The 27,295-nt window shown below is 37.0% G+C and overlaps 1 protein-coding gene and 1 long non-coding RNA gene across 2 annotated transcripts in view; one reads left to right on the top strand and one right to left on the bottom strand.

The window, feature by feature from the left end:
- Positions 1-27,295, bottom strand: part of COL11A1 (collagen type XI alpha 1 chain) — a 161,365-nt gene that overhangs the window by 64,114 nt on the left and 69,956 nt on the right. Inside the window, exons 16-34 of the mRNA XM_030494785.1 lie at positions 26,930-26,983; positions 26,762-26,815; positions 26,116-26,169; positions 22,815-22,868; positions 22,668-22,712; positions 20,725-20,778; positions 20,592-20,636; positions 20,089-20,142; positions 19,573-19,617; positions 18,185-18,238; positions 14,994-15,038; positions 13,688-13,741; positions 13,562-13,606; positions 10,205-10,258; positions 9,152-9,259; positions 5,471-5,524; positions 2,393-2,446; positions 203-247; positions 30-83 (exon numbers count right to left, since the gene is read on the bottom strand). Coding sequence (XP_030350645.1) covers positions 30-83; positions 203-247; positions 2,393-2,446; positions 5,471-5,524; positions 9,152-9,259; positions 10,205-10,258; positions 13,562-13,606; positions 13,688-13,741; positions 14,994-15,038; positions 18,185-18,238; positions 19,573-19,617; positions 20,089-20,142; positions 20,592-20,636; positions 20,725-20,778; positions 22,668-22,712; positions 22,815-22,868; positions 26,116-26,169; positions 26,762-26,815; positions 26,930-26,983 — 1,026 coding nt within the window. The remainder of the gene's footprint in view (positions 1-29; positions 84-202; positions 248-2,392; positions 2,447-5,470; positions 5,525-9,151; positions 9,260-10,204; positions 10,259-13,561; positions 13,607-13,687; positions 13,742-14,993; positions 15,039-18,184; positions 18,239-19,572; positions 19,618-20,088; positions 20,143-20,591; positions 20,637-20,724; positions 20,779-22,667; positions 22,713-22,814; positions 22,869-26,115; positions 26,170-26,761; positions 26,816-26,929; positions 26,984-27,295) is intronic.
- On the top strand, positions 21,431-26,251 carry LOC115611600. Its single transcript, XR_003992642.1, has 3 exons — positions 21,431-21,567; positions 22,642-22,834; positions 26,136-26,251. It is a non-coding gene; the product is annotated as an uncharacterized LOC115611600 (long non-coding RNA).

The following is a 27,295-nucleotide window of genomic DNA, read 5'->3' as shown; positions in this document are numbered from 1 at the left end:
TCAATCTATACAGGGTGCTTGACAATTACCTTAGGACCTGGTTTGCCAGTGGGACCTCTAGGACCTCTTGAGCCTCTTGGACCCTGTCAATTTAACAGAGATGCACTTGATGATAATTATTGGATAATATAATCAAATCAGAATAATTCTTCACAGTATAGCGGAGGCAATTAATATATGAAAGCAAAGTGAAAGTACATACTGTTGGTCCTCGCTGTCCTCTGGGGCCTGGTTTGCCATGTAATCCCTGTAGAGAAAAAGTCACGGAAACCATCTTAGCAGACACTGTATTTGTGGGATAAAGGGGGTCTTTTCTTACTGAAGTGGAGGCAGACTGCAACTCCCTTAGGGTTAAATGTTACTGTATCTTTAAGTATCTACTCTGAATTTCAATTTACAGACTCATGGTCCTCAATAAAAAAAGATTATCTTTCTGAGTTCACTGGGACTTGTAGCTAAATGTACTAAATTCATGCCAGAGTCAGATTCTGTCATTAGAACATTTTAAACTACGTTAAAATAGTAGCGAAGATGGCACGCAACAAGCAGAGTCCCCTAAAGGACTTGGCATCACTTCTAATGGAGTAGCCTTGAAGTCGAAGTTCCCAGGTTCCCATGGACAGCTCTATGGAGAAAATAAAGGGCAAGCCTCTCTTTTTCTATAACTGAAATAGGGACCATAATACCTACAAGGATTCTGCACAGAGATACACAACTTGTACAGAGATACAGAGCTTGCAAGAATACCAGCCCTTAACTTTTTGCTTCAATATATCTCCTAATCATATTCGACATATTTCTTTCCTTAGACTCCGCGCTAGTATTGCTGTGCATTGTAATGCAAAGCAGCTTAAAATTCAAGAGTATTCCTCGGATAGAAGAAGGCACCTAGTGACAGCTACTTTCTGATCTCTGAGGTAAACACGATAGCAACAGAAAATCAGCATAGATGTTTTAGCATAAAGCTTGCTTTTATTTGAAACCAATTAAATGCACACACCAGTTTTCTTGAGGGTTTTCTTGTGTGTGTATACGGGGAGGGTTTATATTGATTTTATTTCACTTATCAAAATTAACATTAAGTGTTGCTCTTAAAATGCTATACAGCTTGTGAACTTCTCAGGGACAATTAGCGTCCTTCCTAGTATTGCTATGTGTGGTAGCATAAAACGCAATGATACCCTTTATGCAAGATTAATAATAACACTTGATTCACATTACAGAATTATTTTATCATTGATGAGCAGCTTATACTTACTTACTACTTATGTAAGCTATACTTTCTACATGTAAGTATACATGTAGTTTATTTGTATGAATTATGTGGTTAGTACCCTAGCTGAATTGAAAGCTTTATGAAGGCCTGATAACTAACAAATATAAACACATTTTTATAATTTTAAGTCTGCTCTTTGATATTGTTTTGCTTGGTGTTCCAATCTGGTATCTTTATTAACAGTCATGTCTCATTTTTCCCAACAAGAATGAAATGAATATTGGTTTATTGCTTGTGTCTGCTCACAACAATGTATCTTTATCCTAGCTAAATTAATACAAGAACAATTTAAACCATACGTAAGCAATGCATATGCAACTGGATTTCATGCATTTTATCTCAAACCCATGAATTTCTGCTCGTTTTGTGCTGCAAATCAACATATATTCCTAGAAACAATGACATAAATTATTTCAGTTTCACTTTAAGCTACTATCATCTATGAATTCTGACTATGCTCTTAATTTCATCACCTTTCTAACAACATATTCTGCTGTGCTGAATTGAGCTTAGAGGCAACAGCACAGTGACCTTTTTCTAACCTATATTTCATTTTTATAATCTGAAGAATATGCATAACAGATTTTCCCTCACCTGCTCCAAGTAAACAAAGCAGCAAAAGTTGTCATTTTACATTTTTTAATGTATGTAATAGTACGTGTTCTTCATCTTGTCTGGCATATTTTACATTTTTGAAGCTCTGCCTATAAAAAAGCTTGCGGCAAATCAGAATTATATCAAATACAAACTGAAGTTCCTTGAGGGTAAATTGCATGGTAGCAGAATAATTCATGGGATACAGGAAAACAGTCTTTGCCAAATCACTCAGCTATACTGTCAAAAAACATGCTTCAGCAAAGGTGATTTCTTTTCTCTTTTCCAAATGTATAATTATGGTAGCATATGCAGTGAAAAAGTGTCTGAATTCCTTTATATTTAGATTAATACCGCAAAGACTGAGATTTAGTATCTCGGTATGTTTCTGTTTTACATAGCTGTAGAGGTTCATCTTAAGTGTGAAAAGCCTGTTTTCATAGTTCTTTACATAGTAAATTGTATCCTTTGCTTTCAGTGAGTTCCAAAAGTTAATTATCATGCAAGCATGAATTATCATACCCTTGCACCTTTCTCTCCATTGGCACCTGGAAATCCTGGGAAACCAGTTGAGCCCTATGTAAGAAATCAATGCAAATATCAGAGCATATCAATAGCAAAACAGTAGTATAACCAACATTTAATTTCTATGAAAAACACACCTCCAGAGTCATGTACATTGTACAGGTCAAACTTGCAAGTATGATGGCTCTGATGAATACCTATAAATTAACTTACCATAATGCCTCAAGTCCAGAATGCATTAAAAAAATCAATGTATAGAATAGACATTATTTGTCATCTTATGAGACAATACAGTATTAATTAAATCTGCACCATTTTTAAAGAAATTATTAGTAACAGCCACTAGAAATAACTTAATCATAATGAAGAGGAACAAAAAAAAGGCTTCGCCTCACAGTAAAATAATTCTTTTACAAAATAGCTTAATTCAAAATAATTGTAAGGTTGCAACATCTGAAAAGTGGTGTGATCCTCTACTCACATTACTGAGCTGTAAATTACTTCAGGTGGTTTATTCACTGTAAACTGACCTCTGGCTAGCTTAATCTAACTGATACATGCAATTTGTACATGTACTTACATGTTCATTTCATAAGCAGGATTTATGAGGAGATTATCTGACTCGAAACTACTTCCAGGCATTATTCCTCCTCCTTTCTCATCCTCTTTCCTTCCGCTAACTGCCCAGTCTAATCTGAACAGTACTATTTATTTTCTTTATTTCTGGTATACAGGTCCAATGGGACAGCAGACTAGTTACCTGCCAAGGTGTTAACTTGTCATAAGGGACTTGGGGTCAAAGTCTTGATAAAATATACTTTTAAGTGACTGGAGATGAAAATCAGAGCAGTGTTTGGTTTGGCCGGCCACTAGAACTACTGGCCAGACTCCATGCTGTGATAATACATTTATATCTGTGCAGTTTGCTATTGCTAAACCTGGCAAATTAAATGCATATAAAGAAAACTTCAAATAGAATTTCTTGATGCTCTTCTTTAAAACACCAACAATTTCTTTTTTTTTTTTTTTGGGGGGGGGGGGTAGTGTTTCTTTTTCTTATTTATATTTTCCCCTTACTGAATCTCGTTTCCCACAGTCATTCCACAATTCTCCGTTAATGACTTAGGGGCAGTACAACTTGACTGACATTACTTCTAGCAAAACCCTGACTGATACTCAATAGTGGGAGAAAAGGAAAAGATTTCCTTGCCTTTCCTCCTTTTTAATTCTTCACCAGTTATAACTTGAAATGTGAATAAAACTGTGAAAATTCCACTCTGTGAAACCCAGGCATATTCTTTACAATTGAAACGCCAAAGGAAAAAACCAAATTCTAATGATCGGGCACGAGTAGGCATGACCCGGTTGTAAACTCATATACAGTACTTTTTGTAATTGTGTTAGTCAAGAAGGACTAGATAAGAGAAACAGTGAAAATTAACAGATAATGGCAATTCTCTAAGAACAAGTCTCAGAAGAAAAATCATGAAAAGCAAATAAATAACAACAAAAAGAATGGTGAAAACCTTCTTGACAATACTGAGGCAAGGTTTTGTATTTGCTTTACACAGCTAATATGTTCTCGCCCGCTTCTTTTTTTCTCTCTCTCCCTTATGTTTGTGAGTTTCCAAACAAGTCTCTAGTGAGTTGATGTACTGTAGCTGTCATTATTCTTTCTTGGAAGTTCAAGCAACGAATCAGAAGAGCAAACAGTGAACACAGCTTGAGAACTATTTTCAATTTTAATGTGATAAAAATTTAATGCAATGAAATTCTTGATCAATTTCTTGCTGAAAAAAGAATCAATCAACTTTTATTTGAAATGTTACATCATTTTTGCTCTTAGAACTGAATAATGTAAAACCTCTTTGATCTTAGACTTTTCAAAAGACAAGTTCTAAAGTTAGAACAGAGTGACTGAAATCTCAGACATCTGAATTAAGAAAGATAAGCAAGAAAACGTGTCTCTCAAGGGTCTTGGTTTTCATGATTACTTTCTATAGATAGTTTTGATATTTTTCACTATCACAGTGTTCAATGGATAAACCTTCTTCAAACAGTACATTCACTTGACTGAAAAGGGCCAAAGCACAGGCCAGAGTCAGAAAAACACTTTGCTTAGCCAGCTGTAATTTCAACTTTGAAAATAAAAATAGATCCCACAGTAAGGGGAACATTTTGCTGCAAGTTAATTGTTTAGTTGTGTAGAAGGGGTAAAGGATTCTTTCACTTGTGATATTTCCTTACGCAAGTCTTCTCTGAGACAATCTAGAGATTCGATCTTTCCCTAATGACCTCCTCTACACTGGGAAATGTCTACAGAATAATGCTTTTATTCCATTTTTTTCTTTCTTGCTAATCACAGAAAAGAGAGCTTGCAATTCATTCAGAATGCCCATTGCCTAAAGCTGTGTTGGGATGACCTTCTTCAAAATATGTTTCATGAAAATATATTCAAAATATAAGCCTTCATTTAAACCAGAAGTCACCTAGATGGTTTTCTATTGAAGTCAAAACAGAAAAAAATAGCTAAGGATAATGTAGGCATATAAATCAACTAAGGGTTGGGTTTTGTCATGTTTGTCTTAACAGAAGCAAAAGGAAACCATGATGAAAATCGTAAATTATGTTTCAAAGAAATATGGCTTATTCTATGGAAGAAGCAGTAATTCCAGTAAATGGAATCCTTGTACCATTCCCATCAATATCAGCATCTATTTAGCAGTCAAGAGAGTGCTCACTCTCTTTCAGGCATATCAGCAGTTCCTTTGCTTTCAAATTGTTGTTTAATGCACGCCAGTCTGATGTTCGCACAAAAGCACAACTCATGAGAGGCTGGCAAAGGTTTGAAGGCAGTCTAGTTAAGAGGAAAGATAGTGCTCCTTAAAGAGCCTGCCTTAGGGAATCCAACGTTTGTAAAGATTTTACTTCAGAACATGATTGTCAAGAAAGAAAATGTGAAAAACAGCCCTTGCTTTGATGCCCACACCCTGTTTCCCCAACCACAAATAAAATAGCTGCTCTTGTGACTAATGTCACAAGATATACAAGATATACAGCTCATTTACAGCTCACCTTTGGACCTTGTCTTCCTGGATATCCTGGCAATCCAGGTACACCAAGCTTACCCTGAAATAAGAAGGCAGTATTAAATTTTACTTTATCCTCCTCAGTTGTTCAGCAAACTTCTACAGAAAATATTTTTTCCACAACTTAGAGTGATGATACTTCATGGAAATATAATATTCAATTGTTTCAATTTATCATTTTTACTATTAATCACCGGTTGACTTAGTTCCCCAAACCTAAATAAAATTCCCACTCCAATGAATGAGTTCAGCAAAGTCAATACCCAAGTGTCTTTTCCGCCTTGAAGTGCTGCGTAGGGATGTCGGGCTGAGGTCATTAAACTATTAACATTCTCTAAAGAAATGATGGTGTTAATAGGTTTAAGTCAGAAGAAATCCTTTTTAATTTATACTGTGCAATGGCTGCTCCATTTTCCACAGATTTTTCATGAACAGGCATTTGAAGAATCCATTTTTTCTTGAATAGCTCTAAAATATTTGAGACTGATAAATCATACCCCACTGACTATTGTTGACAAGAGATTTGTCAACAACTATCATCAACTTGCTATGTTCAGAAAGGACAACAGGATGAGCAGTCTGATCAACGCTGATGTTAACAACCTAGAAATGAAAAACGGTATCCTGCCCCATTGAGATGTTTTCTTCATACCTCTAGAGTATGAGTGATGGTTTGCCACTTTCAAAAGCAAGGGAAAGCAGTTTGTCTTTGAAATATCACACAAAGAAAGGTGTGAACCTTCTTGGTAATACTGGGACAAGATTTCTTATTTGCTTTACACAGCTAATATGTTTTTCTGCCTTTTTTTTTTCCTCTTTATCTTTTTTTATTCTCCAGACTATCACATTTTGGAGAAGATCTCAATGGAAAAGATATGATTATATAATATAAGATAGTACTCTGCAGTAACCTTAGATAATGAAAAAGAGGAAGGAGAAACCTGAATGGGAAAAGAAATCTGCCCAAAGAAATATGTCTATTCATAAAAAATGCAGCACATGAATAAAGATGTTGTATATCGTTATATTCATGTAAGTGCATGTGTCTGGCACAGACATTATATTAAAGAATGTTTTGATTTATGGAAATATTATAATGCTGCCAGTTCTGTGTGAAACTGGAACAAGCTGCATGCATCACAATAAATGAAATGTTCTGCAACATGACAGTGTGTCAAACTCTTGCCAAAGTCAGCGTAAGTTTTGTCCCTGACTTTATGACTAAGCAATCCCAGTTGCTAGGTTTTGAATGAGGGTATGGATGGGTTTTTTGATGATAAGCTTTTCTCTGATGATAAGCTCTGATGTGTTCCTCATTTTTTTGGCACCATACCTGGCATATCCTTTATTAAGCAAATCCAGCCTTAGACCTACTTGGGCAAGAGAGTTTTCTTATCACAGGATCAGTTGAACATAGAGAATAAGAGACTACTCTGGCACCTTCATTACTATGGAAAAGTAGTATCTTTTCCTTAAATAAGTCATAGGAATGACAAGGGAATAGAACATTAATAACTGGTCTTACAAGCACTTCTCTAATATTGTAGGGAGATCTAAGAGTTCACAAAGATTATTCTAGTCTTTGTGCTAAAATAAATATCACAGAGCCAACATCACAGAACTCTTTTCTGACACACTCTGTTCCGACCAAGTATCCACAGAATATCCAGAGAAGATGTTTGACTTTCAATGGGCAAGAAAAGGTATAAATATTTGTAGAAAAGGTAAAACTTTGGGTATAAAATCCCAAGCCCAGCTAACAGTGTTAGCAACACCAATATCTTTTTCAAGTATCTTCTGGTAGTTAGGGCTCCAGATTCTGGACTTGTCAGACTGTGAGTCCCATATATGTCACTGTGAAGAAGAAATGCTTGAAAACATGAACCTATATTCACACTGAGTAATTTCAATAACGGGAATTGAAAATAACTCTAATTCATATTTAAAAAGTAACAACTATAAAACAAAGTTTATTTGGTTTTGGTTTGGTTTACTTTATTTTTACTTAGGTTATAAAGACTTGAAAAAGACTCTTTTGCAGATGTTCTCAGTTAATTATTCTGCAGATATCATGACAACACCACACATTTTTGTAAGATTCCTAATATCCTTACATTTTTGCCAGCTCAGTGATACAGAAAACAACCATTGCAAGGAAACGTACAGTTCTTTCTGGAGAATACAAATATGTTGTAAGTGAAAACAGTATGACCCTTAGTATTGTTTAATATGTATAATATGACCTTTAATATTGTGGATTGCTTTGCTGATCTAGTTAAAACTGAATACACTGGCTTTCTGGTGTGAACTCAGGTTGAATTCATGTAGGAGAATAGTTCTGAGCTTCTTTTTTTTTAATATGTTCTTTGATTCATGACCTAATGAATCAATTCAATGACCTAACAGCTGGTGAGATATCTTGCAAAATTGTGGAGAGCACTGATTCATAAATAATTTGCAATAGTTAAGTAAACCTAAGAATAAATCTTTTTTTTTTAATGAGTGTTTGATTAATACTTCTCTAAGAGTTTATGAATGACATTATGCTCACATTATAACCCTAATATCTTTCTAAAGTTCTACTAATGACATACTTGCAAAAAGTAGCAGCTTTTGAAGAAAAGAGAGTTTGTTCCCAAGTTTGCTTAACTTAACTGTTCTTAACTGTGAACCTCATTATCTTTTTAGTGGTACCAAATAATTACTAAGATTTCAGTGTATACTTTCAAAGACTGTATATAGATAAAAAGACAGAATAATCAATCATGATGTCAGATGGGATATTGCTGGAAAATAGTAACTGTTCCTATTTCAAAGACAGCAAAACTGAGAAAGAAATGTAAAATGCACCTCCTGTCCTATTCTTTTCAAGACAGAACTAGCATTAAAGCCACAGTTAAACAAAAGAAAAAAAATTAAGGCAAATATTTTCTTCAGTATGTTCTCACTTTAGTGAAATATAGCATACGCATTTCTGAACCATCACTTCAGTTTTATTTTATCATTCTTTCCTAGTTATCCAATATTCCACTGCTGAAATCGCTTTTCTTTTCTGATGCTGTCACACAGTGAGATATGGTACCTGCACATGCATTCCTCAGCTCTTTTCCTCCTCTAAATCAATCTCCAGTGGTTTTTGTTGAGGTCAGGATTCTATAGAGATTTGTACTTATCTTTGAGCTTGTTCACTCCTATATTTCATACCACCATCCTTTTTAACAGCCTCTTTCACTTTTTTCCAACCCTATTTTGGATTTTTGTTAAAACAATCTTCATGTCACAATTTGTGATAATATGACTGTGAATATTAATTCACTCTCCAGCAGCTCCTTTATCGTCCTTTGTGCCCAACTATTTTCTTTGCATCATGTTTCCCTTAGCTGGCATGCACTGTATGTAATTTGGGGTAAGGATTTAGCTGCCTTATGTGCTGATGAAGTCCTAGAATGCCTTTTTGTATACTTACAAATGATATTAGTGATTCCCAGTACTTGTTCAAATGTGAACGCCAGTGATCTGCTGTAGTAGTGTCTCAAAAAACCTACTGTTAGGTAGCTAAAGATTGTGCAGATATGGAAGCTTGGTTTTTTAGTGATGAAGAACATACATGCTCTATGTATGTTATGAGGCAATTACATGTTTATTTAGTTGATATCTGACTACTGACCTTTTCTCCAGCTGGGCCAGCAGCACCTGGGTCCCCAGATGGACCTGCTCGACCTTTAGGACCTTCTGGACCATCTTCTCCTCGTGGACCTGGCTGACCAATTTCTCCCTAAAACACACCACATTATAAATATGGAACAATTGGCGTTGTGCATATATTAAAGAGACTACCTACAAGTACTTGAAAATAAGTTTTCAGTAAATGTAAATAAAGATTAGAATCACAGAATCATAGAATGGTTTGGGGTTTGGAAGGGACCTATAAGGGTCATCTAGTCCAACCCCCCTGCAATGCAGAGAGACATCTTCAACTAGATCAGGTTGCTCAAAACCCTGCCCAATTTCCAATGAGGAAAATACCACTGTGTATGTTCATTATATAAATGGATATGTATATATAAATTAGGCACTGAATATTACTTTCAAGAGTCTAAGAGCCCAGCCGCTTTGCCTGAAGAGAGCTACATCTGGAAACGGTGTATTCTTATTTTCTCTTCCCTAAATTCTTCCGAAGGCACTCTGACAGTTGATAGAAAGAAGAATGTCTGTATTTAAGTACTAACGTGGATACCATCTTCCCAGTTATTTATGTATACAGACAACAGATACAGGCCAGGAGCCTCTTGTGACAAGTTTTTTTAGAACCTCCACAACACTTCCTATGAAAGGAAGTGTTCATTGGGTTAAATCAACTTCATTTTGGCAGACATTTGCAATATGCTACATTGCAATGGAAAAATCTTTATCCTGGATAGATTAATTTTCCTCAGGCAAATACTAGAGATCTTGGAATCTGGAAAAGAAGATTCCCTAGGCAGAAGCTTAGTGAAAAGGATATCCAAGACTGATATTCTCTTCCTCCTTATAACCCTGCCATTATTGACTCACAAGAACCAAATTTCTGGCTCAAATTTGTGCATGCACAGAGAACAGAAATAACTTAAGCTACTAGCTCTTATCTCATTTTTGGTTTACATTTATTTGCTCACTGATCCTTTCAAAATAATAACACTGAAACTTTTTAAGAACATATGGGTTATGAATAAATGCTTACCCGGTCACCTTTAAGGCCCATGTCACCTTTAAATCCTGGAAAACCATCTTCACCCTAAAAAAAGCAGAAATGCATATAATGACTTTTAGTAATAGAGAGGATTCTTTTTGCCACAGATAGAAGAAGAAAATACATTCACTACAGAATATATTTAGCTAATATATTCTGCAGTGAGATGTTCAGACACCAGCAAATCTAATACGGCTATCACTATTTCAGAGAAAGTATATCACTGCACTATACAAAATTAGGTTTTATTTAAAAGTTTCTAATAACAGCTGTTTAAAGCTGTATAAAATCTGGTTAAAGATAGAGACAACACAGTTCTGTTTTATTATGAATTATCGTGCAAAGCTCTTTTCTTAACTCTTAAGCTTTTTTTGATAATCACTCTCTTTTGTAAGGTCATCCATTCAATTAACTAAAAAAAATTGGTGGCAAATTATTCAGTGTTATTCTTCTTGATAGCAGGATCTCCTTTTGTATTAATTTTTTTTTTTTAAACTAGTGTCTTAATAGTATCATGAAAAGGAATAAAAAAAATGGCTGGTTATCACACCTTAATTTAAAAAAAAAAAAAAAAAAAAACACACAGGAATTAGTGTTCATAACCTAAAAGAAGAAGTAGTCATCTCTATATAGTAGTTCAGTATCTGGCAATACTCAGCTCTGCCTACTTTCATTGGATGACGTGATTGAAAGAAAGTAGGAAAACTAATTGCCATTAAGATTGAATCCGTATACAGTGGCAAAATAGGTTCACACTGGTGTTATTCCTAGTGAGAATTACTAATTTACTACCTAGTAAATTCTGACAGAGAATTTACTCTAGCATTTTAATAGGCCACCGTGCTGAAGGTGAAGCAGACAGTACTCTGACAATTTTCATTTATGCAATTAGAAGTTAGTTGAGATACAAACAGAAATCTCCAGAGTTGCTCAGTGGAGTTGTTCACAACTTACTTGCTCTAATATAACTGATTAGCTTTGGGTTTGCTCTTTCTTAGACTGTATGTAGTTATACGAGTTCATCATACAACTACTGTTATAATATCCAGACAACAAAGATTATTGACTGTGTTTTTATTGGATGCTTATGTCCTGGGAGCAAAGGTCTTTGTGATGAAAAGCACATAGTAAAACGTTCAGTATTTTTTAATATGCTGAAGCAATATTGCTGAGTTAGTAGCTGAGTAATATCTGGACTGTCAATAAAGCCAGGAAAGAGTGATACTGTGCTCCATATTACTGAAAAAAAACCCTCCAACTAAAAAAAAACTACAAGATAGATAGGCTTTCTGTTTCATCCTCACTTTAAAAAAGAAGTTTGCATTTTTCATTCCTGTGCTTACAAAAGCTTTATCTTCTCCCCTGTCAGCAACTGAGACAGATTGCAAGGCTAAAGCCATTTTGATTTTGTTCAGAAGCAGTCATAGTGCATGCAACAAATAACCCTAGAAAGGGTGACAGAAACAGACTTGTGGTAAACAGCTCAAAATTGGTGAAGAGACAAAAAAAAAAAAAAAAAAAAAAAAGAGGTAACCCATTGTGATTCACTGAAAAAATACACTAAAAAGCCTTCTAAAAGCAGGTCTCCCACACTTTCTAAATGGTAAAACTAGGCTTTATACGGTCACCTTATTGCATAGATTAAAATTTCAGGGTGGTGTTTCTTGAAGTTTAGAAAGAGGTGAAAAAGTTAGAGTGCAGAATACATGAAAAAAAAAGCTTTAGTTGTAGAATCTGCTCAGTTATGGCCATGGGCAATAATAACCAAATGAGAACACTTTGCAACATATCAGCAATGACTGACTGCAGGCCAGCTACTGTCCAAATGGCTGCCAAATGAACTGAAACTCTTCTTCAGCTTTCACAGTGAGGTTCCAGCTATTGAGATCTACAAGAGGATGATTTTATTCCATGTGGAAGGAGAGAGCTGAACGCTCTATTTCCTCTTCTGCTGCTAACAAAAAATAAAATAGCTACAGTTCTAGTCAGATTTACTACAGAGACAGACCTCTTCAGATATCCCTGGGACCATTCCAGATCTACAGAGGCTTTCCTAAATGATCAGTGTATTTATTTCTGCCTCTTACAGTGAGTTCCTCCATGTAATGGCATCTGCATAATGTCAGTAAAAAAGGCCTGTGTAACACTGTGCGGACAATCTGTGAAATGTCTTTGTGTGACCTTTTGAAGTATTCACTAGAATTCAGTGTCTTATTGCAACTGTGAGATCAACACAGAAATACTGTGGAGATGATGTTAATCAGTATTCATTGATACACATACATATATACACACATGTATTAAGCTTATTTATATGCGAGTTCTGTATTTTGTCCTAGATGGATATTAGTAGTTTAATAAGGAACAAGAAAAAGCTGGGGTTTTGAACTGTCCTGTTTCCACAGGTATTAAACACATTCTTTTATATCTTAGATTTAATGAGCAACTCTAAAATGAGTATATGCAGACTAGACAAACTGTGGTTTAGGAAAGCCTGAAAATGTACAGCAGCTCTTGGCATCTCAGCATGAAAGACAGATCTCTAGTGCTGAAATTAAGGCTTTTCAACAAGACTGAGTCTTCTGCTTCAGAAATAGCTATAAATATCTGCACAGTAGCCACCCGAGCCTCAAGGCTGAATTTGCCTGTGCAGTCAGGAAGTATGACTGATGCTGTTTGTTATCTGTCTCATTCTGGGTGCTGAGGAAAGTGGGAATTTAACAAGTTCTGGCTGTAGCTTTAGCCACTGCAGACTATCAGAAGTCAGGAGAGATCGTACTAGTTGGTGTTTGCTCTAGTAAGAGCTCCACGTACAGAATTAAAGGTATTGGGAGGATGTAAAAGCTTTCTTCGTGTTCATATATATGCATCTGGCTGGGATTGTCCAACAGTCTGGCAAAGCCAAAGATCTGGAACAAAACCACCTGGAACCTAGAAAGCCACTGGAAGATGTACATTAAAGAAAAATACAAAATCTAGCTTTATCAAAACAGATAAAATAACACTATTGTCACCACAAATCTCTCTGGGGCACAAGTTTCTTCGTACCCACTATAGTATTAACAAAAGAGGGGACGTCTAATTCTCTACTCTAAGAGCACCTTAAAGAGAAGTTACTTAAACTGGAGTGAAGAGAATCCTAAGCCATTCTAATAACTGAAGGTTTTATATTCACTTTGGACCAGTGTAAATAACCATGGAGGTCACTGACTTATGAATTGGGCTTGGTATGTCCCTACGGTAAGGCAAAAATAAACTCACTGGTACAAGAGAAAACACACTGCAGTGAAGGAGACAGAAGACAACCCAGTGAAAAAAGGGAAAGGAATTAAATGCAGTCAGATTTACCTTTTCACCTTTGGATCCCTTGAGACCACGGACACCATCAGCTCCCTAAAGAAAGAATACAAAGAATTACCCACATGCACATATTCAAAAAATGGTGGAGGCGGGAATCCAGTAATTAAATCTTACCTTTACACCACGAGGACCTGGATAGCCAATTGGACCCTGAGGACCTGGAGGCCCCTAAAATACATTGGAGTAAAGAACCTTTGTTTGTACAGTATTTGGTTAGCAAGCAGTTCTCTTCTGAGTCTATCTTTGTTCTTTCACTATAATGCAGCAGTCTTCAGTGAGATATCAAAATAACACTGGGCTGTCTGCCACTAAGAAGCCATATCACATACCAGTAGTCAAGTTCAATATCACTATAAGATGATTAATAGAATTATTAACTTGGTTCTACTTGTATATTTCAGAAAAATCTATCCACAATATAAATTATCTGAAACAATGGTCATTGGAAAAAGTAACAAAGAAAACCAATCTGTGTCTAAGGATGCTTTGTTGATGATTCTCCAATGTCTGAGATGGACAGATAATAAAATCTTTCCCTAATGAGGCCTTTCCAACTGTCTTCTCACAACACCTCTAGACTGCTAACATCTCTGAGAAATAAAATTTTCCATCAAATTTGGCTGAAACTGATCAGTAAATTCAAAAGAAATAAGGAACAACTGACAAGATGGTCACACACACCTGTAATTTCAAAACATAAATGCTCTATGTAAGCTTTATTTTCTCAAGGAATCAGGATAAAATCTACAAGCCTTTAACACAGAACAACATTTTGGACAAATACTAATATTCTGATTTCAGTGGAACTGTACTTTCTGAGCTGTTCTATTCATTCATTCATGCTATTTATTCAGACTGTGTTTCAGTATTGCCACTGAAATCAGTACTGCAACTGAAATTGATTTCAGGTGCTATAAAGGGTGCTATTCTGGATAAATGAAGGTCAATACTGAGCAAGCATAATGCTTTAAAGAGCCCCAAGACTCTTCAGTGCTTCATAAAGAAATAAATTACTTTTCACTGTAACTGACTTGAAGGTCACTTAAAAAGTACTATGAACACGCATGTGTTTGTACAAGGTTCTGAAGAGCCCTCATGGGTACTCTATACAATGGAATTGTAAACAGAAACTATTTGCAAGTTATTTATATGAAATGCATGCAACTTCGTTGACTGCCATTCTGTCAACTCCACGATTAGTTTTACTTTCAAAGTTTTATCTCTATATTATTTAGAATTTCTGTAATATTTAGAATATAATAAATATTTTTTTACTGTATACAGATGCTTTGAATGTGCCATGAGTTTTCTAGTATCTTCCTAAACAGTTCTTGGAGCAACAATGTGTCATAAAGCTGAAAAACTTGCCAAAGGTTTTCTTGAAAGCTAAATAAATAAATGGAGAAGTTTTAAAACTCACCAATGCACCTTTATCTCCAGACTGACCTTCTTTGCCAGGATGACCCTGATTTAAAAGAAACATACCTGATTTGGGAAATACTCATTTTTTGGTAGTGACATTTTATTATAAAAATCACAATTATTTAAACACTTGAATTTCAAGTCACTCATCACCCTTTTTCTGAATTAGAACACAAACAAGCACAAAATGTTGAGAAAAGATGTTCTTTTAAATACTGATTTAATTTACATAATAAGGAAGAAACGGGACAATAGTTACATTAATGTTTTCAGGACTATCCTGATCACTCCTTTTGTTTAGTTAATGTTTAAGCAGTTAGAGTTTATAATGCAAGACATCAACAGATTTTATTCTGAAACAAGCAGGGTGATTAATATTACACATTCCTAAAATTATTTAAAAGATTATGGAATTTGCTGCAGAAGCCAACAGACGGCTGATCTAGCCCTAACGTTCTGTGTCTTTGTTTTAAAGTGTGACTTACATTTCAAACAAAATACATTTCTGTGTTAGCCTATGCTCTGAATCATTGACATTAATACTGCAGCACTCAAAACATTAACCGATCCACTGTTTTCCTTTCTTGAAGAAAATACACCAAAATGCTGCAAAATTTAAATGTAATTCAATGCGACTAAAGGTTAACAGAAGTTTATGAGAATCAGTCAGGAATTTATGCTTATCAGTCTTACTAGAGAAGCATAGTAAATCTTTAGTTTTGCCAAGCATGTGTTCCCACATAACATGTAGCCAGTTACTAAAACCATTCATGTTTTGGTGTCACTGACATTGCAAAATGTTTCCAGTGTGTCAAATATGATATGACTTTGATGTGGCTGTTAATCTTATATGACAAACCCCTATGCTTACATTCAATTTTCTGGCCTTGGAAAACAGTTTGAACTATGTTCTTTACTAAAAGAATGATTAAAATAAAAAGCATTTGATACCTGCTTACCAGTGATGGTTAGTTTTCCTTTAAAGAGTTTGTCTTACTAACATTAAAGATTTGTTATTTGCTTGTTTAAATCTACATATGTCAGGTTTTTAATCCTAACCTCCCAGAATATGCATTCTTGAGCATAAAATTGAAATCTCAACCCAGTTAGAGGTCTCTATAACATGAAATGACTTTAAAAATGATGCTAATAAAGAGTGTATTTGTATCCTTTTAGATTTCTATTAATTCCAGTATAATATACCATTTTTAACAATGTCTCACCTTCAAAATAGAAGGACATTTCCTCATCTAGAAGTGAAATGAAATAGCTAGCAAGAGTTTATCTCATCTCCTGAAAAAAATGCTCTGGAGCTTCCGTCAGATCTTAACACAGGTACTATGGGAGCAGCTACAAAGCTCACTGCAGTCAGGAAGGTACTGTTTACTGCCTTCAATCACTAGTGTAGTTCTATGTTTGTAAATAGGTCATGTCAATTAGGATGGACTGAAGTTTAACCTGCCTCTACAGCCCTTCCTCTGAACAAACCTGACTGTGCAGGAGGGAGATAAGTTTGGGTGGGTGTACCCATGGAGTTAGTTTTTTTCATAGCAGCCCATATGATGCTGTGTTTTGGATTTGTGACTCACACCGTCTAGGTAACACACCAGTGTTTTGGCTATTGCTGAGCAGTGCTTGTACAGTGTGGTTTTCTTCTTGTCCCCTTCTAACCCCTCAGACAGCAAGCTGAGGTTGAGCAAGAAGCTGAGAGGGGACAAAGGTAGGACAGCAGACCCCAAATGACCAAAGGGATATACCATACCATATGATATGACATCATACTCAGCAATAAAAGCTCAGGGAAAGGAGGAGGAAGGAGGGGACATTCACAGTTATGGTGTTTGTATTCCCACGTAGCCCTCATGCATGCTGAAGCCCAACTTCCCAGCAAGTGGCTAGCTATCTGCCTACAGATTGGAAGTAATGAATGAATTTCTGATTTTGCTCTGCTTCTGTGTGTAGTTTTGCTCCACTTATTAAGCTGCTGTTACCTCAACCAATGAGTTTTCTTGGTTTTGATCTTCTCATGCTCTCCCCCATCCCACTGTGGCAGAAGTGAATGACTGGGGGGGTGTTTAGCTGCTGACTGGGGTCAACGCACCACAGCAGGGATGTACATCACGTACAGACCTGTGCTAATACCTGGTTATCTCTTGCAGCATTCCTCCCCTCCCCCTGCTTTCAAAGTTTAACAAGATAGAGATTTTAAAGTAACGCTTATGTTTGGAAATTAACATTGTTCCCATCATGCAGAAAAGAATAAGGGGGAAAGTTTAAATGTTTAGACAATGATTCAAAATAGAGAATTCTAGGTAGACTATCATTGCATATATAACGCTACATGAAAACGGTACTTTGGTGGGTAAAAGAGAGATTGAGAGCCCTGGGTACAGTTCTATATTTGTAAATAAGCATCTATGCAGTGAAACCCCTGCAGTCAGTTCTGGTTTTCTTATCCTGCTGAAAAGTCCTGTTTAAGAAATGCAGATTTAACTTAAAAAGAAATATTGTAAGGGAAAATGGCAAGGAGAGGAGAGGCATGATCTGAGAAGTCACACTGTCTAATGGCTGTTGGTGGTACAAAAAGATGATGCTTTTGATGCAAGAAAAGTAGCGCATATACATGTCATTATGAACAATGATTCCATTTCAGTTTAGTGCCTGAACTGTAAGCGAGGCTACTTCAGGTGGTTACACTGTTCATGTGAGTGAATGCATCCTCAGAGCTAAGCTGAATTCTTTGTGATCACAAGATTCTAAATACTGTCTGTCCCAGTGCAGACAATGAAAGAAGCAGCCCAAACATGTAACATGCACCTTAGGTCAGGAAGCAGAGAAAGATCTAGTCTGTTCTGTGCCTCCTCAGAGAACAAGTGCTGAGTATTTTTACAGATGATTTGCTTTGCCACACTGACATAGTAGGACTACAGTGAAGCAATGTCTGGCCCTTTGTTTGTCAGTTAGAGTATTTACATAGCCCTGCAGATGTTTCAGATGCATTTTATCATCTGGAACCACATTTTAAAAGCCCACAGCAATTTTTAGCAGCTGCTTCAAAAATGTCATTCTTTCATTTTTAACTGCTCCAACAAATTTTTAGATGGATTTTATAATGCTGTTGCCAACTAGAACTACCAGTGCTCCATTTTCTTTTTGCAACAGAGGTATTCAGAAATATTGGTTACTTACAGGAGGCCCGTCAGAACCAGGAAGGCCAGGAAGGCCAGGCTTGCCTTGAGGTCCCTAAATGCAGTAAGAGAGACACATCTTAACAATAGGGAACATTTTATTATTTACTAGGATAATGGAACATCATCCCTGCTGAGGACTGGTATGCCCTAAACCAGCAAACTACCTTAAATATTTTTAGCATTTTAAAACAACTGGCAAACCCACCACAGCTGTAGAGAATAATAATAACAATATGGGGTTTTTAAAGCAACAAATTAGGGAGGAAAATAACCCCACCCCAGAACCAATATATTTGACTCTAAGAGCCAAGAACATAAAATATAGTTATACCTAAATACCTTGATACAGATATCAGAGATAAACCAAAACTATGACAAAACTAAACCTAGAAAGATACTATTGTACAGTATATAACCACAAGGCCAGTTGTTAAAATCTTTAGCCAATACGAATCACCCATATTCCTGAGAACAGGTTTCAGGAATTACCTATGAACATGGACACACACAACACAAGGTGTACAAAATTAACTATTATTTAGAAATTCAGGAATAAAAGGATTCACCATATGAAAGATACCACCAAGATCAAGAAGTAAAGAAAGAGTACAGGTTACAGAACTCCAGCACTCATAGTTGAAAGGCATGGCACATCTTCATGAAAGCCTCTGGAATGCATATATTGTGGACCTAGCCCATTTTGTCAGAATATTTCTTAGGCACACAGGCAGGTAAAAACCATGTATATTGATTCCTAATATCTCCTTCAATTTCCTCTAAACTATATACTAAACAGTGAAGAGAAGCAAAATCAAAGAAGAATCAACAGAGCAAGAATTCAGCAAAAGGGGGAGAAAAGTAAAATTAGTGTAGAATTCAATACTGACATTTCTGAAATTAACAGAAGACATGTTTCAAACCACAAGAATATGTACAGAGAGATTACAAAAAAAACCCACCAAGTGGCACACTACAGTATGTCAATTTTACTGCAAAGTTATGTCAAAATATAATCCTTGAGAACAGAGAACTTGGATGGGTACAACTTTGTTATAAAAAAGAGATTAATAAAAATCATTTTCACAGCTTGCTGTGAAACTAATCAACATACAAGTACACGCTGTTCAATATCATAGATGAGATTATGAAGCTAATAACAGAGAATTAATTGAAATTAAAGGGAGGAAATGATGCTTGTGAAAAGGCATATACAAGAGGACAGACAGGCCTCTATTGGCTATTCATTTTCCTTAATGATTTCAGGAAGATCTGCTAATTTTTAGATCTTAGCTAACTATTCTGTGAAACATAGCAAAGCTCTTAAACACACGAGCAAGGCTGTTGCACAGAACTGACTGTGAAATGCAGAATAATGCTGTAACTTACTTTTTCACCAGGAGGTCCGATAGGACCTTGAGGACCAGGAAGCCCCTATTAAAAAGAAACCAGTGTGAGAAACCAGGGAGAACAATATACATACATTCACCCTACTAAAGATCCCTCATTAATCTGTTTAAACATACTGGCAAATACAAGTGTCTTCCCCCCACAACGCCCCTTACAAGTTAGATCAGGAGTTTTGTGTGAGCCTTTTGCACAAGCCACTATTCTGGCAGTGGGTCTGTAACAAGATCCTATTCAGAGTCCTCCTCCAGGTGTGGCCGTTCCTAATGCATTCCAGGAACACTGAATGAGTCATTTTTCTCCTGAATGAAAAATCCCTCTGAAAGCTTTACTTGAAAACTCTGCTCCCACTGCCCCAAGTACATTTGCAGTGTTATTTATAAAATCATTGAAGCTTTATCGGTTTTGCACATTAAATGCTAACCTTTTATTAATTTCCATTTATTAATCATTTGCTGCACGTTACAGCGTATGTCTCAAGAGTTATTTTACACTCACCTGTGGGCCTGGAATTCCTTGCTGACCAGGAGGTCCTGGTTCCCCTTGAGGACCCTACCATGCAAAAAAATACCAGGGCATTAGGTTTGCATTTCTGCACTACAGATCTTCACTGTCAGTGCTAAAAGGAATACAGACTCATCATTGTTCCTCCCTCTTTAAAGTCTACCACCAATTTTCTATCCAGAATGACTTCTCTTTTTTTTGTTAATGCTAATGAACATTATGGTTTTTTTCTTTAACAGAGAATAACAGCCCACATGTAGGACCTAAGCACTGGAGTCCATGGTGCTGTAGGAGCTTGACAGAAAGCATGGTTAGGCCTTTTGGCTAAAGGCTAAGTAATAGGTGGCTTCTCTTTTCTATGTAAAATCGTAACGAACCTGAATATTCTGACAGAAAAGCTTAATTAAATGAAGAGATGACATAGTGGCAGGGGCAAGAGAATGTGGAAAGGATTCTTAGAACCCACATCCTTTTTAGTTCCCAGCTTACTTACTCACCATGTTTCCTTTTGGGCCTGAAGGTCCATCAATACCTGCAATGCCCTACAACACACAATAAAAGCATGAGCAACTTTCGGTGGACTTCCATTTTTCTCCTGGAAATTGCAAATACAAAACAGTTCATACGTACAGGTTGTCCAGGGGGACCAGGTGTACCTCTGGGGCCCAGTAATCCCCGTGGGCCCTGTAAGAGACGAAACACTTATTAACACCCCCATGACTCTTTCTGAACAGAGAGGCCCAGGAGCAGGACTGGGCAAGGAATGTCATATTTGAGCTTAATGATCTTAAAGGTCTTTTCCAACCTAGTTAATTCTATAGGAAGGATGAGGGGAAGGCAGCATGAGGGTTGAGAGAGAAAGAAAGAGAGAAAGGAAGAAAGGAAAAATTCACCAGTAACAGATTCTCCTGAATCATACCATCAACTAGGTTGTAAAAGACCTTTAAGCTCAAGTCCAACCATTCCCAGCACTGCCAAGGCCACCACTAACCCATGGCACTGAGGCCTCGGCTACACGGTGTGTGAGCACTTGCAGGGATGGTGACTCCAGCACTGCCCTGGGCAGCCTGTTCCAATGCCTGAGCACCCTCTGGGGAAGGAATTGTTCCTAATCTCCAGCCTAAACTTCCCCTGGAGCAGCTTGAGGCCGTTTCCTTTCGTCCTGTCACTTGTTACGTGGGAGCAGAGACGACCCCACCTCACTACCCCTCACCCTTCTAAAGCGGCTCCAAGTGGCGGCCCCGGCCCGGTGCAGGCCCCGCCCCTCGAACCGGCCTGTGACACCGTGCGGCGGGGCCCCACCCCCGGCTCTGCTGACCACCGGCGGCTCCCGCCCCTTGCCGAGGGGCTGCCCGGGCGCCGTGTGCCGCTGCTGCACGGGGAAGCCCCCGACTGCCGCCAGCCCCTTCCCTCCCGGCCCGCCGGAGGAGGTGGCACGGCCCAGCCGCCATCTCACCTGAGCAGGATGTCAGTGTACGGGCAAGTGTTGATTTAGCTGCTGTATGGTCATTCCAGGGAAAGGTAGGAGATAACTATTTATATTTCCTGGTGCAGAACATTGGCACAGCATCTTCCACTAAAGTTTCAGCTGTGCCTTGGCCTAAAGGCCTGACCTGAATAGCAGCAAACAAGTTTGTATTCCTGTCTTAAAAAACATGATGGCCTTTGTACTCTATACCACTATTCTAAGAGTAAAACAGGGCTTTTATCTGTAGTAAAGATCCAACAAATAATTAAAAATTACTGGTAATTTTATTATAGAAAACACAAGGCATTCTGGATATCAGATTTATTCCTCTTACCGCTAAAAAAACTCCACAAAGGACCAGTGGCTATTCTCCTAAATAAGGAGAGCAAGATTTGGTCTATAATGTAATCTTATGGCTTTATACTATGTAAATTAATGTTAGTTTTGTGTCATCATTCATGTCATGCTGCTAAAGTAGGCGAGACTGAGTCTCCTGTCTCCTCATGTATGATAGTTACAAATCACTAATACTGACTCTGTAGCAACTTCTTCCTACTTTGCAAATAGGCAGCCGTATATCACACATTTGGAGTGAAATTCCCCTTTCTGAGGCTTGACTTCTTGCCTGCAAAGCAGAACTGCTCTGTAGTGACAGTACCTGCAGAATTCCAACTGACAGCAGTGGGAGTTCTGTATGTGAAACGAGTGTAAAAATACACAATGAAGCACAGTAGTGTGAAAAAAGAGGAGAAGCCAGGCCTTATTTTCTAACAGACAGATGTTCAGAAAACATTTTCAAAGCAACAGGGGCTTGGTTATATTCTCATGCATCAAGGACCGCAGTGACTGATTTTACACAGCAGGGTAAGAAATAGCTTTTGTGATTCTGGATTTAGGTATACTTGGCTGGATATATCCCTGTCCTAATTCTAAACTTGTAAATAATGTTTCACCCCTAACAAAACTGTTCATTTGTTTGCATTTCAGCCGTTCACACACAGGCAGTAATTTTTGTATCTGGAATTCAGAACAGTTCAATGGAAAGGAAAAAAACTGATAGTGATTTTTGTTTGTAACAGAAACAGAATAAGAAAGTATTGCTTACAGCTTCACCTGGGAGACCTCTTGGTCCTACTTCCCCATCTTCTCCCTGGTTTTGTACAAAAGGAATATAAGTTTTAGGAAAAAAACCAAACATATTCCCACCTCATGAGGATTCACTCCAGATTCGACTGTGTAAATAGCAACTTACTCTTGATCCATCTTCACCAGGTAAGCCAGGAGGTCCCTGCGGGCCTCGATCTCCCTGTAGAATAATGAAAGTTATAAAAATAACATATCTGTTGCTGGAAACAATAGTGGATGGGGAGGGAAATGAAAACTAATGTGTTAGGTGAAGTCTGATGTGTCAAAACATGTCAACACAATGATACAAACCTGTAATAGGTTATGGGATTCAAGTCTTTTATTACTTCAACATAAAAATAAACATTACTGATAAAATGAATTAATTATTTTTGTAAAATTTCGCTCTGTAACTATTCTTGGCCCCAAAACATAAAACAAACCACTGCTACAAAAGGCAGTGTTACCCATATTTTCCTTTTCTCATTGGCACCTTCCCCCTCCAGCTACACAATGTATTACTGCCAATGAAATAAGGCATGTGTACGTGAGTCAGAAGTTAATAAACCAATTGTTGGGCCCTGGAATATACACAGTGAAGTTCACTAACCATGCACAGTGAAGTTTCAGAACCATGCACCCTGGCACCAGTCACTGAGAGCCTTGGGACTGATTTGTCAGAGGCTGTGGAAAGCAGCCAGACTACCATACTTCCCCTCAGAGGTTGGGGCTTTTCAACTCTATATATGCAGAGCCTCAGTAGATTCTGGACCATACTTTTAGGATTTATTTTTCTTTCCCTATTTCTAAAGACAAATAGTGTGCTACATAGCTCAAACACTACTGACTGACCTCTTTCTGGACAGCGGGTTTTTAGACTATGACTTCCTTCTGGCATTGGACAACAACAAAGTATTCATGCTGTTTTCCTTAATTTTATCAGTGTCTCCAAGGAGCCTGACCACTGCTGTGGATCCTAACAGAAATATATGAACTCACTCTTTAGCAGATCCGTTCTTTACTCTTTTAGACTTTTCTAGGGATTTTATGTAACTTGCTCTCTTACCCCCAAACCTATCTAATATTAGGGATGCTAGGACTTTATTCAACTGCCTTTCTGTCCTCTGTAAGTTGGAGTTGGCATGGGAGAGGAAATGAAATTCTGTGAACTGCACTTTAATAACCATAAGATGAATCAATACAGCAGTTCCTATATTTTGCTAAGTTTTGGAACTACTCAATGTGATCTGCTGGTAGAGCATGTGGTTTTCTACACGCTAAATGACATTCCTGAAAGATGACACAAGACGCATGATCTGTAATCTGCCTTTCAGTTAACATCCAGGTGAAGATTGACTTAAGCTTTCAAATATTGAAATAGTTCATCCCCCTCAAGGGCTATCTTTCTAGTCTTGCAATCACCTTGCAGTTAGATTAGGAGCTTACATTCAGTGTCCTGGTATTCTCATGCACTAAGAACCAAACTTCCTATCATTATCAGAATTCTCAGTCTTCAGTTCTCTAATACTTTCCTTCAAATATTCTGTTAAAGCCAGAATTTCTTTTTCCTTAGACCTTTTCTTCTAATATACAGTGTCTTGCTTTTTTACTGGAGAAGAGTTACGCATCTAGTATATCTAAATAATAAAAGTTCAAAGACATAAATAATGAAGTTAAAAAGAATATTACACCATGTGGTCTGATCTTCCCTACATTGGAATTAAATCCAGTATCTCCTATCTGACAATTTGTATTTGACAAAAGCATAACCTCAGAGAGACATCCAGTTTGCAACTCATATTTCAAATATGAATAATTCTAAAAGTAGTCCTAAAACTTCCACACAAGTTATGTGTTTTCAACATCAATTCTCTTACGGCTGAAACATAACTACAACAGAAGATTTGCTTCTCTTGTCTTCTGTGCTTTTTATTGCAAGCCAGAGAGAACTGAGTATTTGCATTATATGCTGTCAGCATATATGAGTCCAAAGAGCTACAGTGATCTGATCTGACTTTGAATTCAGCTGCTTTTGGAAAGATCATACTTTGTACTTTTACAGAAGATTTCCACAGAAACATGAGAATGCAGTGATTTTAAATAATGGGCTGAAAGAAATACTATTTTGCAAATTTCAACCCAAACTTATTCTCCTGCTTTAGTTTATTTGTTTAGAAAATATGAAACAAATAGAGTATTTGCCAAAAAACCCCCAACACCCAAACAACACAGTTATTTCTTTATCACTGGTCCTACAGAGAGACAATTCTAGTACTCCAGGTTGGAAAGCAGACACACATTCCCTGACTGAACCAATTTTTGCTTGGCCTTCAAAAGAGTGAAGTAACGGCAACAGCTTAATGTCTATCCCCCTCTGCTGGTCACCTGCTGATTAAGCTGGATTTCAATTCTATGATGAGCTAGTTGCTTTACTCTCTTTAAGTAAAAGGGGAGGATGAAAGAGGACCAAGACATTTCTGTATGACACTGGAAGTTCTTTTCACATTGCAAACAGAATTCAGAAAAGTATCTTTAGATGCTATTAGAAAGAACTACATTATGGGCCAGTAGACAACACAGAGATTTTCTGGGAAGTGCAGCAACTATGCTAACTCATTGAAGGGTGAGAGCTGTAGTAATTCCTTGGTCATCAAGCTTTAGAATATATGGGAACGGTTCTGTTGACATTCCCACTCATCGCTTCTTTTATGGTTCATTGCACTTACCAGGACAATAGTAAGGGCTTTACATTCAGGAGAATTTGTTGTTATTAGCATCTAACTTAAGGGTATAATTTAAAGCAGAAATCTCCTGCTATGATCATTTCTGCACTTCGTAGGGAAAGATGCAGTCTCATCCTATAGATTGGTATGACATAAGGAGCAAGTACATTATTTAAGTCTTACTTCAAATTTTCCTAACTTACCTGACCTGACTATGATCTTTCTTTAAGCTGCAGTTATTGGAATAAGCCACACTAAACAATTCAGTTTGTAGTTCAAATATACAAATAAATTTTTTGAGGAAGCTTCTCAGCAGGTTAAAATTTGTCATGCTCCTGATACAGAAACTTCATGCTCATTTCCTTTTCCTATTACAATTTCCCTTAACAATCACTTTAAATCCAACAAGCAAATCCCTAAACTAAGAAAAATTAGAGCAAAACTTAGATGAAGATGTGATCTGAATTCTGAAAATGTATTTAAATCATTAAAATATATATATGAATTGCTGTCTATTGATTGATATTACTAAAATGTTTCAGAAGGAATACATTACGTGACAATTAAGATAGTATTCTGTAGTGTGAAAAGATGACATTCTGTTTTCACTTTCCCCATAGTCCTTAGTGTTATTTTTAATGAACAGTGCATTATTTCTGTGAAAGTGTAAATTTGTTGTTGTATAAATATACATGCTTTTCTTACCCTGTTACCTTTGTCACCAGGGAGGCCAGGAAGACCATCAAATCCTCTGTCACCCTAGGAAAGAAGAAATCACAGCTTTACTAAATGACTATTGCATTCAGTATTACTCTGAATAAATTGTGCCTTCTCTCTAAAAGTTAGTCTCTACTCTTGGTTATGTTTAAATTTTTGATATTGAATGAAACACATAGAAAGAAGCACATAGATCAAGCTCACGGAATTTGCTTCTATGCAATACATCAAGAGAAGATGCCACACCAACTTCTTCACTGTGCTGTAATTATGCTATTTACAAAAAAGAAGTCCACACTGAAATGAAAGCTTGGTTCTAGATGTAATTTGCAGTTGAAAAACTGATTTTACTATTGCTGATACTCTGTAACTAAAAACTTACTCTGAGGTACAGGAATCATGCCCCAAGAATCAAGTTACTTCAAGGTCAGACTACTAACCATTACCATTAATTACCATATTTTAAATGGATGATTGATTCTCAGCTCACATCTAACCCAGCTATCTGAAAGCTCAGTATTTTCACTTGAGAGAAGAATTTTGTGGTGGCCTGGAAGAAACTGTGGTACCTACATAAAATCTGTCTAGCACATTTCGAGACTGAAATAAAGCCTCAGGTCTCACTATTATTTACCTTTGCACCAGGTTCTCCTGGCATTCCTCTGGCACCATCAGCTCCAGGACGTCCCTGTACAAACCCAAAAAGATAAACTTTTGAAAATGGAGTGGAAACAGCTCATATTCAAATACATTTAAATAGAAACTATTTACCCAGAGTAGGATGGATCCATATGCTACCTACCCTTTTGCCAGCTTTTCCACTTGGACCAGGGGCACCTTGAACACCACGAGGGCCCTGAATGTAAAGAGTGTAATTCTTAGAATCACATTCATGTCAGCAAAGAGCTAGTTAAACAAGCTAGTTAAACATCTCACCTCAAGAACAAGGTAAGATTTTTTTTATACACAAACTGCATTTTTTCCCAGGAGATGCACTTTGGTTTCCAAATTCCCATGAGTTTAAAAAGAACATAAGCATCCAAACTGGCCTTAGCACTACCAATTTTAACACTAGCTTTCATGAGATGGCACTGAACACAGCATAATTGGTCCTTTCAACATAAAAGCTTCTTACATTTTTTTCCATGGCTTTGAAGGTCTCAGTCCT

Source organism: Strigops habroptila, chromosome 8 (assembly GCF_004027225.2).
Source record: "Strigops habroptila isolate Jane chromosome 8, bStrHab1.2.pri, whole genome shotgun sequence".
NCBI lineage: Eukaryota > Metazoa > Chordata > Aves > Psittaciformes > Psittacidae > Strigops > Strigops habroptila.
The sequence above is the reverse complement of the archived record's forward strand: the minus strand, read 5'-3'. Positions and strand labels throughout refer to the sequence as shown.